Source organism: Glycine soja, chromosome 2 (assembly GCF_004193775.1).
Source record: "Glycine soja cultivar W05 chromosome 2, ASM419377v2, whole genome shotgun sequence".
In the NCBI taxonomy this organism is placed as follows: Eukaryota; Viridiplantae; Streptophyta; class Magnoliopsida; order Fabales; family Fabaceae; genus Glycine; species Glycine soja.
The window spans coordinates 45725473-45740771 of record NC_041003.1 but is presented as its reverse complement, the minus strand read 5'-3'; the positions used below and the strand labels follow the sequence as shown (position 1 = coordinate 45740771).

Genomic DNA, 15299 nt, shown 5'->3' with positions numbered 1-15299 from the left:
TTAAAATTATGATTTTAGTTCCTTTTTTAATTTTAGACTTGATTATGTATTTTTTTTAATCAATTAAATTTGTTAGTAATTAAATAATTAAAAAAATTATTATGTAAATAATAAATAGACCCATCTCAATCAATATTTATATAATATAATCAATGTTTGAAATTGACAAAAAAATAAAATTATAGATTTTTAAAAAATGAGAGATAAATATTTTAATTAAATAATAAAAGCCTAAATTCACAGTGAAATATTAAATATCTCAATAAAAATAATAAAATTAAATTCACAAATTAAAAAAAAAATAGGAAGAGAAAAATTACATTTAACCTCTATGAGTATCCAAACTATCAGCTACTACAGTTTCAGCCTTGAAAACAATAAACTAAACAGATCAGAGTTTGATTTCATTCCTTCCGAGAGACTAAGAAATGATGTTCCCGCAATTCGGAGCGACGGCGGAATCCCTGAACAAGGCGTCGACGGCGGTGTTTCGGATCGGCACCGACGCGCACCTCTACGACGATCCCGAAGACGTGAACATCGCCCCTCTCCTCGACAGCAAGTTCGATTCCGAGAAGTGTGAAGCTCTCAAGCGCCTTCTCGCTCTCATCGCTCAGGGCTTTGACGTCTCCAACTTCTTCCCTCAGGTCCCCACTCCCGATCTCATCAATGCCTCTATTTCCATTCTTCTCGAGCTCCACTTGTTTCGCCATTCATTGTTGTGAACACAATTTTTTGCATCTAGATAGATTCAGCGATGTAGAACTAGTTTACTTGATTAGGAATTCGAATTGATTTTTTGTTCACCTCCACTTGGGCTGGTTCACCTTCACTCACCTTCGTTAGGAATGCGAATTGATTTATGTTCACTTGCGTGCTATTCATGCTCTCTCTCTCTCTCTCCGTGACTTCGTACAGGTTGTTAAAAATGTTGCGTCTCAGTCCTTGGAAGTGAAGAAGCTGGTCTACTTGTACCTCCTGCATTACGCTGAAAAGTAAGTTGCAGCGTTAAGTCTATAACTCTTTCAATTTATGCTAGAATTATGCCATTTGAAGGCAATTTATGCTGTTGTTTCCTGAATTGTAGCATTCTGCGGTCTTGAATTTTGTCTATGATAAGTTGTTGTTGTTGTTGTCGTTTGCTTAATGTTTTATTTTTTTCTTTCTTTTACTTAGGCGTCCAAATGAGGCGTTATTGTCGATTAATTACTTCCAGAAGGACCTCGGGGACACAAATCCGTTGGTGAGGGCATGGGCGCTTCGTGCCATGGCTGGGATCCGCCTTCATGTAATTGCGCCTCTTGTTATTGTTGCTGTGCAAAAATGTGCGAGAGATCCTTCTGTCTATGTTAGAAAATGTGCAGCTAATGCTCTTCCCAAGCTTCATGATTTGCGGATGGAGGAACATGCTTCTGCAATTGAAGAGGTCTGGTTAATGAGTGTGCTGTTTATTGAAGTTACTGAGATTTGTCTTCAATTGGATCTAGATGTCGTAATAATAATGGAAAGAAAAAATGTGATGTTTTCTTCAGGGTTTCCTTGGGCTACATAGTACATATATTTGAATTATTGTGAAAAGATTTTATGCTGGATATTTGATTTAATCAATGTATTGTTGGAAAGCCATACAGTTTCAGTACATAAATTTTGGTCCTTCTTATGCTGCAGATTGTTGGACTACTTTTAAATGACCATTCCCCAGGAGTTGTTGGAGCTGCTGCATCTGCATTTACTTCAGTTTGCCCTGACAATTTTTCATTGATTGGAAGAAATTACAGACGGTTGTGTGAGATTCTTCCTGATGTGGAAGAGTGGGGTCAAATAATTCTAATTGGGATCCTTCTGCGGTATGTAATAGCAAGGCATGGGCTTGTTAAAGAATCCATCATGTTTTCTTTGTACAATAAAGACATCAACAATTTAGAGGAAGATGAGTCCTACATTACTTCAAAAGAAGATGCCGGCTATTCCATTGATAAGACTGTATCTGAATTAGCTACTATGGTCTTCCAGTGTTACATTGAAGGTCCAGATGAGTACTTATCACGCTCAAGTTCTACAAATAGGGTTGCTCCTAAATTAGATGTATCACAATATACATCTTGCAGTAATGATGTTGTGAAGATTCTGCTGCAGTGTACATCACCGTTGCTATGGAGTAATAACAGTGCAGTTGTTCTTGCAGCTGCTGGTGTACACTGGATAATGGCTTCTAAGGAGCACATCACTAGAATTGTTAAACCACTCTTGTTTGTCCTGCGATCATCGTCTGCCTCAAGATATGTGGTATGTAACATTTCTTGAGTCCTCTGTTAGTTTGTTCAGCTTGTTTTACTTCTGTTCTTCTACATTGTCTGTTACATTCATTTGTTTGCTATTCGATATATTATTATATTTGAAATCTTCTTTTGAGGACCTTGTGAAAATGTGTACTATATCATTATAGGTCTTGTTTTATCATCTAATCTTTAATACATTATCACTTTTTTTTATTGATGTTTTATTAGATGATGTTTCTATTTTCCCCCTTGTCGATTATGTTACTGCTCATCCTTGTGACTCATGAAACTGTTGATGAGTTTAGTGAGGAGATTAATTTTTTTAACCTCTGAAAGGGAAAAACCCCCCTCTGTATGTATGATATCATTTAAATTAGTTTTAGAAAAGGACAAAGGAAACTTTTGGGTAGACTGTCATTGAAGTGATGTGATACCCCTCTTGAGACAAGAATTATCCATTGCTTAGGTTTCTTAGAATACCTGCTACAGTCAAGAGTCTAGACTTCGCAGTTATGATGAGCCTAAACTATAAAATGATAATTTTTTTTGGGTCTATGTTCCAAATATGAGTTGAATGAATACATCATCATGAACCTGAGTTAATGCTAGTGGGATATATATTACAGTTTATAATGCAGGGTCAGGGATACCTAAAGCATCCCATGCTACTTAGTAATGATCTTAGTCTTATCCTTCGTTTATTACATTTTGATGAGTTTATGACATTTCCAGGAGTCACTTCACTTAGATGATTTGCCCAGTGTCTTCTAGCTAGGGTGACGCCACACTATTTACATAGATGGTGTGGGTATGAATTTAGAACTTTTCATGAACCCTGAAACTGTAAAATTTAGAGGGCTTTGTTAGTGACATTTCCTTCAAATGCATGATCTAATTATATTATTATTATTATAAATGAATGAATGACATTGTTGATATGTTATCAGAATTAAAGCTTTCACTTTTACTCAAGGAAATTTTATTCAGTTGTGGTGAGTGGTGACAGTTGTCAGTATGTACCTCATTGAACAAATATTTGCTCAGACATCTAAATAAGAATGCTCTATTTCCAGAATGGACATAATGTTTGATTGGTGATTCATTCATTTCAATTTTCAAAGTATAGACGTAATTAGTGATTTCTTTACTATTGTCCAATTAAAATGTTGGAATTTGTCTATTTGGTGAATAATAAAAACCTATTTTGATATAAAAAGATTATTAGGAGAGATGGGGTACATAGATATCATTGGATAAGGTAAGAAAATGTATATTCTCAATTTCTTTGATACTTGATTTCAATATTAATTATAGTTTGTTCATTGACTTATGTAGGTATTGTGCAATATCCAAGTGTTTGCTAAAGCTATCCCATCTCTCTTTGCTCCACACTACCAAGATTTTTTCATATGCTCTTCAGATTCCTATCAGATAAAGGCGTTGAAGCTGGATATACTTTCTTCTATTGCTACGGATTCATCCATTTCAGTCATTTATAAAGAGTTTCAGGTATTTCATATCGAATGTGTTTTTTCCCCAAGTTAAGTTATGGTGTGAGGTGACTGTTTTCTAGAAAGAACTATATGTCTAGTTTTACTTGGTTTCTGCTCATATACTAGTTACTTTCCAAGACTTTGAACTACTTTAATTCTTTCTTGAGCTATTTAGGGTGTGTTTGGATAAAAGTTATGTTCAATGTAACGGGCTTTATCTCATTGAGACAAAATACTTGCTTCTCTGTTTGGTGCATTGGAATGTATGTTTTTCCGTTTGACAAGCTTTTAATTGCAATCCAAACACACACTTATTAGTTGCATTTATCTTTCCATCGATGTTTTGTTTACTTGTGCTGAAAGTTCTTCATTTATAAAGAAACACAAACACTTGTTTACGTAAGCATGACAGGAAAGGCCTTATTGTGCAGTGTTGAATTGAATGCTTGTGTTTTGGGAGAATGTCAGATATATTGTATGATAAATGGTTCTTATATCATGTATGAATATATAAAAAGGTCTTTTAGTGAAATTTGAGTTTCATGCATATTTTAGAATTTTCAAGATATTAGAGCTTTACAGACACTACCACTGTAATAAAATATATACTTGCCAAAGGCCTGGTTGCCTAGTGGCACCTTGCCTAGTCACCAGGGTTTTTTGGTGTCCATGGTGGGGGCTTCAATCCCCCAACACCCCAATAAGTGTCTCTTCCTACCTTACCAAAGAAAAAAATATTCAAGGATCTGTATATGCTTATGCAGACATCCACTGTCACCTGCTCATAGGTTTCATTATTATTTTTTTTTGTGGTTTTTTGCATTTATCTCTTTTCCATGACATTTAAATCGTGGAGTTTGGTGCGTAAATTGACACTCTTCTTAGTGCGTTGCTAGGATTATATCGGAGATCCAGATAGGAGATTTGCTGCTGACACAGTTGCTGCCATTGGTCTATGTGCTCAGCGACTTCCAAAAATGGCAACTTTATGCTTGGAAGGATTGTTGACTCTGGTTAGACAAGGTGTGAAATCTGGTTGTTAAGTCTATTTATTAAAGAAATATATCACATTTCTTGTTTAATATCCATATTTGTAGATTTTTTTTGTGGTGAAATTAGATCCTTGGATGGAGAAGAGGGTGTGCTAATTCAGGCAATTATATTCATCAAATCAATTATAAAATTAGAACCATCCAGTTATGAGAAGGTATTCTTATAAAATCATCTCCCATGGTACTGTTATTCCTTTTTTTTTTTGTATTGAATTTAAACTTGTTTCAAGATACAATATGGAGTATGTGGAACAAACTGAACCTGAGATTGGACAGCATACTAGTATCTTGTGTGTGATATTTCAATTCTCGAGTTAGTAGTACTTGCAATCTTTTGGTACGTTGCTTTTGCTGTTATGACTGAAACCTCTACACTTTCTATTTTAAAAGGTTATAATTCAGTTAGTCCGTAGCTTGGATAAAATCAAGGTTCCAGCTGCCCGTGCAATGATTATTTGGATACTGGGGAAATATTGTTCTTTGGGTGACATAATTCCAAGGATGTTGAGTACAGTACTTAAGTATCTTGCCCTGTGTTTTACTTCAGAAGCATTAGAAGCTAAGCTTCAGATTCTTAATACAACTGCAAAGGTATGCAATCAAGTAAACTTTATACTATTGTATGAAAAAAGATGATTTTTTATATGTTGTTGTTTATTGATTGATTAATATGATAATTGGACGAATGTTTTCCATTACTAGCCTTCTCCTTCCTGTTCTTCTATTGAACTTTCCAGACCCATTTGGTGGGTGTTTGCATGTGGTCATTTTGGTGTCATTGGTTTGTTCAAGGGAAAATATAAACAAAATATATCTGACTCCTGCATGAGGGTAATTTTATGGGCCTTAGTGTAGGATCTAGTCGCAGGTCTGGATGTGGAAGGATCCTTCTTGTTACCTATTGTAAACAGAGAGAAACAAACTTGTCCCTGACAAATCCACTTCTGAGGCTGACTGAAATAAGAGAATAAATCTGATTGCTTCTTACTGAATAATGACAGCCTTTTACAGACAACTAATACAAAGGAAAGAAATCTTGCATGACAGGATTTCGACTAACCGACGAAAGAAATCTGAAATTATAGGATCCTAGTCAATTAAGGATTCCTCTGAAGATAAATCTAACGTATAAAGGAAGAAAATGAAACAAATAGAATTAGAAGGAAATGAAAACAACAAAGGAAACAAAATGCTCTTCTGCTTACACTTGTTTGCAGAGTTTTCTCTTCCCATAACAGATATATATGGTTTGTTTCTTTCCCAATTTTTAAGTTAGAAGATTTAATTGCTTTTTTTATGTACTGTTAAATGTGCATGGGACCATATAATGATTGATGTTAGAACTTAGGACCTTACATTATTTTTTCTTGAATATTATATGCATGCTTCTTATTGTGTTTCTTTTTTTCCTTATATAAGAAAGAATGGGGATAGAGTTCTATTGAAAGTGGTGAGTTAATGATTTAAATGGGTTTCTGTGACAGGTCTTACTGTGCATCAAGGGAGAAGATATTTTGACTGTGAGAAAAATTTGGACTTATATAATTGAATTGGCTGAGTGTGACCTTAACTATGATATTCGTGACCGTTCACGTTTCTTAAAGAAACTTCTCTCTAGTAATTTGGAGTCTCAACATGGGGAAGAAGAAAATAGTGAATCACAAAAAAGAGACCAATCCCATATACTTTCTGAATGCATATTTGGTGGACAGACAAAAGCCGTGACAGTTCCATCTGAACCCATTGATTACCGGTTTTATCTTCCCGGGTCTCTTTCACAGTTAGTATTCCATGCAGCTCCAGGCTATGAGCCTCTCCCAAAACCCTGTAGCCTGCCATACACTGATCTTGATCAGTATGATGGAGCTTCTAAGAGTGATTCAGATGAGGAGGATAATACTGGCACATCTGGTTCTTTGGATGAGGAAAGTGCTTCTGATTATAGTTCTGAACAATCTATTACTGCTTCAGGCGAAGTCACTGGCAGTGATGAATCTGTTTCTGGCAATGAAGGAGAAGATAATGCTGATCCATTGATTCAAATTTCAGACACTGTCAATGTCTGTGAAAATCAGAATGGTGGGGCTCCCTCTGGCGCAGCTGGTTTTCGGGACTTGATGTCAACAAAGTCTCTTGAGTCTTGGTTAGATGAACCAGCCAGGTCATCTAAAGGAAGTGAGATAGAGCAAAGCCGAGTTCGTAGATCTTCAGCAAGAATAACCATTGGAAATATTGGAGGCCGGGTTAAACCTAAATGCTACTCTCTCTTAGATCCTGTAAATGGAAATGGGTTAAAGGTGAATTATTCATTTTCATCTGAGACTTCAAGCATATCCTCGCACCTTGTATGTTTGGAAGTATTATTTGAAAATTGTTCTCTGGAGCCCATGTTCGATATAGTCTTAATAGAAGAAGATTATAGCAAAAGCTCTGATTCTACTGATCAAACATCATCACCAACTGAAAAGTAAGTTTTAAACTTTTCAGATTTTGGATGGTGGTTGTTTTCATTTTTCTTGTTTTATGATTTGGAATTTAAATAGTTATTTGTGTTATTGATATGTTCTAATAACTTAAAATGTTTTCTTATCTGGGTTTCATAAATTAGTACCTATCAGGCTATCACTTTAAGGTGAAAATTTGAGTTTAGATTGCCTGTACATTGTGTGAACTTTGGTATATGTACTGGTTAATTTATCCATGTGGAATCTTTACATGCTAGCTTCAAAGTACTTAATGCAGACTACTTATATGTCTCTGTGGCAGTACCTTAAAATTTCATGTTGATAAACCAGCATTGGTTTCCATGGAGGAGATCCCTTCTCTGGAGCCTGGTCAGACAGCAAACCGAACTCTGCTAGTTCGTTTCCATCACCACCTTTTGCCACTGAAACTGGCTTTATTTTGCAATGACAAGAAATTCCTTGTCAAGTTAAAGCCTGACATAGGATACTTTGTAAAACCACTTCCCCTCAGTATTGAAGATTTCAAAGATAAGGAATCACGCCTTCCAGGGATGTTTGAATATGTGAGAAGGTATGACTGTCTTTTGTTGTTATATATATTTATATATATATATATGCCTTGTAGGAAACTTATGGTTCATTGTATTATCATACTCGATAGCCCTCCTCCACACTTTATTATGTTGAAAAATTAAAATACTATGATAAAGGATTAGGCATTGGTCAAATTCTTATGAAATGCCATCCACATCCATATTCAAAATGAGAGTGTGTCAGGGAGAAAATTTTTAATTTGAACTTCAAAGAATAGGAAGCTTCTTATAAGTAAATGGGGGCCATTGAGTAAATTTAAAGTTTAAAATTTAAATTATTTTGGTCTTTTGACCATTTATTTAGTATTTTTGCATGTAAAAAATAAAGGAGGCTTAAACTTTGAACTGTATGGATATTACTTATTCAAGATCTTTGCTTTGTTTCTATATCCTTTAGGCATCCTTGGGAAAACATCTTTGAAATGTGGTTTTATGTTTTCTGAATCCATTATTGGTTATACGTCAAAAAGAAGGTTAAATCAGTATATCCCATTTGTCTATTTTTAATTATTTTTTAATTGTGTTAGAATCTAGAATAATTACGGGTCTGTTTGTTTAATGGAAATGTTTTATGTTTTCATCAATTATTATTTATTACAATTCGATTTTCAAAGATGTCTTGTTTATTTGTACAAATCTTTGAAAACAAGAAACAAAGTGAAAACAATTTGACATTTTTGTAATTATTATTGAAAATAGAAAACATTCCCACAAGGCAAATAAACTCTCATGGTTTACTTACCCATATGGCTATTCTGGTAGCCTATCTTAGCGTTTTGCCCAACTAGTTTTTCACAATCTTTGTTAAAAATGATGTTAGGATCTATAATTGTCAAACAAAGTGATCTTTGCAAGTGTTTGCTAGCTTCAGAATATTAACTATCTGGCTCAAGCAATTTTTATAAGACAACTTAATTCTGCAATCTGCATCTTGATTTGAATAGAGACAGAATCTATTTTGTACATTAATCGACACTAATTATCTGTTTATTATTATGAACTCATTTCTTATGTTCCCTACACCTTCTTGACTCTGTCTCCTCTTTATTTTTTTCCTGTTCCATCCTTGGGATAAGTTTTTTTTTTTGTTTCATCGTAGGAGATTCTAAATTTGATTTTCTTCCATAATTTGAATACAGTTGCACCTTTAACGATCACATTCTAGAGCTGAACAAGGACAGCAACTCTTTGACAGAGGACAAGTTCCTTGTGATATGTGAAACGTTAGCACTGAAGATGCTGAGCAATGCAAATCTTTCTCTGGTATCTGTGGATATGCCGGTTGCTGCCAACCTTGATGATGCATCTGGTTTGTGTTTGCGTTTCAGCAGTGAGATCTTGAGCAATTCCATGCCATGCTTAATTACAGTTACTGTTGAAGGTAAATGCTCCGATCCATTAATTGTTTCTGTAAAAGTTAACTGTGAAGAGACTGTATTTGGCTTAAATTTCTTAAATAGGGTTGTCAATTTCTTAGTTGAGCCGTCTGTTGGCCACTTATAAGATTTGATATCGGATAGAAAATTCACACATTGATTTGTGGGAAAGTATATTTGAAAAACTTTCATGCCATTCAAGCAATTGTTTTTGGATTTTATTTTATGGCTTTTGGTGAGGCATTGGAATTCAGATTTTTCTTTCTTATATATTGTTGGGAAGGAAGAAAAAACGGATGGGATGGGGGTTGAATGACTGTAATCTCTTTTTATGTTTAATCTCTAATTTTCCACGTTGACTTTACATCTTTTCATTCTTATTACGTGTTGCTACTCTTTTATCCACCTTTTCTTACACTATTATTGAATGAATTTACTCATCCAATGATATCGTGTGTTGTGAGTTTATCTTGTTTCTCCTTTCTCGTGGAAAGGAACTCCGCTGGCACCCTATACTAAATTGCACTATATAGATTTTGCGGGGCGTAAATTTTCTGATTTCTGATTGTAAGGTGAAAAAATAAAAATAAAAAACTAGTGGTTCTTGTATAACTAATTGTGTACGTAGCTTATATATACTCTATATTGTGTTGCAAATTTTAAATAGAAGATAAAAGATATTATTACTTGGGTTGGGGATCCCCTTTCTTTCACAGGCATATATCATTATCAGCAGTGAAAGGGTGGTTCTTTTTATCAGCTAGCTATATTTAATGGACTCCTCTAATCTCATTGGTGAATCGAATAGCAACTCCTTAATACTAACAATTTATTTTCACATTTCTGAACTAAGAAACTATTCATTTTAAAAAGTAAAGGGCTATGCCAGAAAACTCGTGAGCGGCTAAGGGGGCGCTTGGTTTGAGAGAATATTTTTTATTTTCTGTTTTCATTTTTTTTTTAAAAAATTCTTATTTTCAAATTTTTAAGATTTAGAAAATGTGTTTGTTTTGATTTTTTATTTTTTGTTTTCAAAAAATGAAAAATGAAAAATATGTTTGGTATAACTATTTTCAATAAAAGCTTCTAAAATATTTTTATATTAAATTTACAAATGAATTTTAAATAATAAGAATATATTTATATTATGACATAATTTATAAATAAATAAATTTATAGTAGACTACAAAAATACATATATATGCTAATTATTTATTTATTATTTTTGTACAAAAATAATTATTAAATATATGTGATTTTTGTTAGTTTTTCGGTATATCCTAAATAACATTAAATTCAATTTATTATTTATGTAAAAAATAAATAAAAAATGTTATAAAACTAGCGTCAATTGCTTCTCCATTAAACCTTCTAACCGTGCTTGAGTTTTGATTTATTTTTCCAAATGGATGAAGAAGTGGGGAGAGGTTGCGGAAAAGGAAGGAGAAGAAGACATGTTGGACTTACTGTGGAGTTTTCTCTCGGCGCCGTCAGAGGTGGAGGTGTTTGGCGTCGCCATGGAGAGTGCGGCGGCAAAGAGTTTACTATTATCAAAACCACTATTTTTTTTGTTTTCAAAATATTATCAAAACCACTAAGTACAAGACAATTTTTTTTAACCTCCCTTTTCTTCCTCCTCCACACCCCTTAGGCCTTAGCCCTCCTTTATGAACCATTTGCTAAGTTAAGTGAATTAATCTTTATTCATGTCAAAACTTTTGTACTGAATAGCAATTTTAATAAATTTAACCTAGTTAACGAAACTTAAATAGAACTATTTAATCAAACACATATAGACTTTACTAATAATTGAAAAAATGTTAAAAAAATGTCAAAAGTGTTAAACTTTACTTTTATTTTATTTTATTTATATAGGTAGGAGGTAGCGGAATTCTGATTCATATGGCTGGATTTCCACCATTTTGGACACTGGATATTTTTGTTTCTTTTATGAGGCACTCCATGGTGGCTCTTTTCAATGATCCCGAGCGTGGCAATTGGCAATAAATCCATTCCAGTAGTGATTCCATCTCATCTGCAAAATCGTGCTTATGCCACTCCAAAAGCTTAGGCACAAGTATCTTTCTCTTGCTTGTGATACCCACTGAAGCTTCCAAGTACTCCACTTTGGCCCTCCCCAATTGGTTCACAACATCATCTGAAGTGTACACCCTTAACTACAACAAACATCATCATGTGTGCAATGTGTTACATTCACCAAACAAAACTCTTCATCAACTTGTTTTTATTAAAGTTTGTTAAATGCTCTCACTGCTGGTGAGGACCAGGTGCCTCTACAAAGGGCAAAGGTGACATTGGGCTCTGGATACCCCAGGCCATAAGCATGCCGCAATAGCACTTCCTTTTCATCCATAGGACCCTTTTGTGAACTATATATAGTTAGTTGGGTGTTAAAGAACATCAACACATGTAATGTAACGCCAAGAATTTGTTAATAAAAAAAATCAACTATTGATATTTTAATACATTCATAATTTGTTATATGTAATATCAATCATTAATTTTCTAATTAAAGACAGATTACTTACTTTGAAGTAACTCGTTCACTTTAGACAAGCCAGATTATAGGTGCAAAGACAGAAAAATCTAGATTTTCATAGAAGATTAGAAACTTGCTTGAACGTTGTCTGAGTTTCTACTAATTGTTTTTTTTAATAAAATTTTAAAATAATTGCATGTTTAGCTCATTTTCAGAAAGTAATGAAGTTTAAGGGAACTTTTAAGATAACTCAGCTTCCTCCCTTAAAAAAGTAAAAGAAAAAGAAAAATTAAAAAAATCTAGTGCAGGCAGTTGAGAAGTTATTGTGGGATAACTAAATATATAAAACTCGTACATGTTTTGATTCACATGGGTGCCGAAGAATAAAGTGTTCGATAGCCAGTGCATTCAGTACTATCCCTCCTACGTTCATTGCAGCCTGTGTCAATACGTAGCTACACAGCTAATATAATACCACAATCACTAAGAAAAAATAACTGTTCATGCTTCACAACTTGTAGAAAAAAAGAAGTTGCTCAGTTACTACAGATTTCTCACTGACATACCTTGTTCATGAGAGACAACAGTTTCTCCTGAGTAGAAGGAAGGCCAAGGTGTAAAAATGCCTGTAATTAGATGATAAAAAAACAAAGGTTTAAAGATTTAACACGCAGAGATGTTAGGCAAGTTGATTGATGTTAATGAAAGCTTGAAATGAAATGCCTTACAGTACATTCATTATGCAGGCATTGTAGATGTTGATCCAGAATGCGAACTTCTGCTTGTAGGTCAAGAAACTTAAATCTACATCACATAGCTTATGCATTAAAACCCTATTAAAGAGGAATTAGATAGTAAGAAGAAATAGGTAAAATAAGATAGTATAACATTACAACATGTAGACATTGTTTAAATAGTTATTGGTAAACTATGTACTTGGTAGGTTAGTGAAAACATTTTCTTTTTTCATTCTTTTTCAAATATTTGTATAGGACATAAAATGAACTAAGACTCTAATAAAGCTAAAAAAGAACCTCAATTTTCTGAATGCTAGAAGGCACTGCGAAAAACGATCTATGTCCAATGAGCTCCTAGTTATTTAAGGAGGTCTTTGCCATCAAGCCGGTGGACTTCATGCATGGAAGAGCAAGTCTAGGGACTTTTTCTGATTCTTCTCTGTCCAATGATGCCCTGTTCAATTCAAGAAAAATACCTATCAGACACTTGAGCAGTTCCTCTAACAGTTCATTTGGTTTCTCAATGGCATCTTCTATATGCATAGGGTATTCTCTTGCTATCTTCCCACTGCTCCTTCTCGGCACTTCATATTCTGTTCAGCACATATCCAAATCACATTGTGAGAAAATTGAGCACACAAAAATTCCAAATGTGTTTTTGTTTTTTTGAAAACTTATACAAGATTAAGGGTGTCTGAAAATAAGAAGCAAAGTGCATTTTTATTATTACATGTGAAAGATCTTAGAATTTATGTTTGTGACTAACTAAATTAGCCTTAGAATTACTAGAGTTATCCTATAGTCTGACTTATTTCATACTTGCAAATGCACTAGACATTATCTAATTCAATCTCAAAAGCTAACTAATAAAGTGAGGATTATCTGCTACTTATTATACTAGTCAATGTGGGATCTCTAACGACAGAACAAATAATATAGAGAATGTTTTACGAAATCAAATGTGCCATTTGAAGTGTCATGTGTTTACCTGTTGACCTTCTTGGTGTGGAAAATAGGCTATGGAAATCTAATGCAGAACCTAGAGAGGCCCTTCTATTGCTTGTCTTTCTTCCTTTACTAATTACTTCATAATTGAGTGAACTTGATCTCTGCTCAGTAATCATTGAACCATACCTCGACGAATCCTCAAAAATGATTATATAGTTTAGATTGTCTCCTATGTTGTATTTCCAAGTCTATGTTCTGGTATCTCTCCTGGAGCAATCTAAGTTCCAGTTCCTTAACTTTTCTTTCAAGCTTGATGATCTCTTCCACAACCATTGCCAATTCTTCAAGAAGCCCACGAACCTACAATTTTCTTATTTCAAAATAATCCAAAGTATTACATCATTCAAATTGTATTCGTCTATGTTATGGATTTGGTTATACTGTATCCCTGAGGTGGAAATAGTGGGGGGATGAGTGGAAGAGATAAAACAGGTCCATGAAGTGCACAACGTAAGACCCTATTGAGTGCCTCTTCACACTTCAATTGTGCTTGCAATTGGACAACATAATAAATAAAGGAAACCATTATTCAGAAAATACTGTTCAAATATCCTGAGCTTTGTTATGTACTAATATATATCTATCTCTTTTTCTCTTTTGGCCTTTTGTGAATATGAACCTATGATGAGTGGATTTTGGAGAAACAATGATCCAAATGAAAGATGCTATTGAGAACAAAGTTTCTCACCTCTTTCTCAAGGTTTTGTATATTGTGAGGCTCTTGTTGGCTTTTCTCCATGGGATAGTCTTCAAATTTCATTGTTTATGTGAATAAAAAACAGACCCTTTGACTTTTAGGTAACGTATTATATAATTTTGGTGTGGGAAGTTGGTCACAGTCAAGAGGTACACATGTAAGCGTACGGGAGTGGAGGTTGTGATATATTAATATAACTGGTTGTTAGTGGGTGACATTAAAGTGCATAGTTAGCTACAAAATTATAGGGGCATAGATTTACATGATAGGGATGAAGACCTTTAAATTAAATGGATAGAGTAAAAATAAAATAAAATAAAGTGTCAAAAATAGAAGTAGTGAATTCATAATGAGGTTGCATTGCATGGTCATCACATGAACTATTTTTCACTTTGTTGGAAGTGGGAATGTTCACTTATGTTGTTGAGTTCGGTGGTTCTTGAAGCTCATTAATGAAGTGGTGATAACGTGAAGCCCATGAACGAATGAACTTCAAATTGGTGAAATGTTGAAAAATAAAAAAAATTCAAAGAAACGCCGTCTGTGGGGATCGAACCCACGACCACGTGGTTAAAAGCCACGCGCTCTACCACTGAGCTAAGACGGCTTGAATGATAATATTTGGAAACAATATTTATTAATCTATATAATTTTATTAATTCTGGCTTAATATATTTAAAGCACGGCAGCTATTCTAGTTTATAATATAGGCAGAGAAGCCCACTAAAATCCTTATTTGATGTTTTGGGAATATTATTCACAAGATGACCTCAAAATTAGGTGTGTTGATCAACCATGTAAATCATAGTAACCAAATTGAAAAAATGAAAGTAAAAAATATTAATTTTTTTATTGAATTGGATAGATTTTCAATTTTTATGTTTAAAATTGATCCCATTCAAATTGAGAAAAATGTATTGTGCATGGTCATGTATTTAAAAATTCGTGTGTTAGATATTTATTGTTTATTTTTTTTTTAAGAGATAGGAAGATTATCTTCTAGTTATAAATTTGAACTTATATTTTGAAGTACGTTACGAGTTATATATAGAATGTGACATTTGATGTTTGCTTATTTTCTGTATTCCACATTTTATTT

General features: G+C 33.8%; 1 protein-coding gene, 1 non-coding gene and 1 pseudogene across 2 annotated transcripts; 1 reads left to right on the top strand and 2 right to left on the bottom strand.

The window, feature by feature from the left end:
* The first annotated feature begins 362 nt into the window (after positions 1-362).
* Positions 363-9638, top strand: LOC114398415 (AP3-complex subunit beta-A-like). The gene is made up of 11 exons (XM_028360603.1): positions 363-647; positions 919-995; positions 1177-1426; positions 1669-2286; positions 3615-3788; positions 4669-4795; positions 4870-4979; positions 5215-5415; positions 6309-7291; positions 7591-7860; positions 9022-9638. The coding sequence occupies exons 1-11, from the start codon at positions 429-431 to the stop codon at positions 9383-9385; spliced, it is 3393 nt and encodes a 1130-aa protein (XP_028216404.1). The 5' UTR covers positions 363-428; the 3' UTR covers positions 9386-9638.
* Positions 9639-10984: 1346 nt separating this feature from the next.
* LOC114376808 lies at positions 10985-14243 on the bottom strand (annotated as a pseudogene).
* Positions 14244-14735: 492 nt separating this feature from the next.
* Positions 14736-14807, bottom strand: TRNAK-UUU. Its single transcript has one exon. It is a non-coding gene; the product is annotated as a tRNA-Lys (tRNA).
* Between the last annotated feature and the right edge of the window lie 492 nt (positions 14808-15299).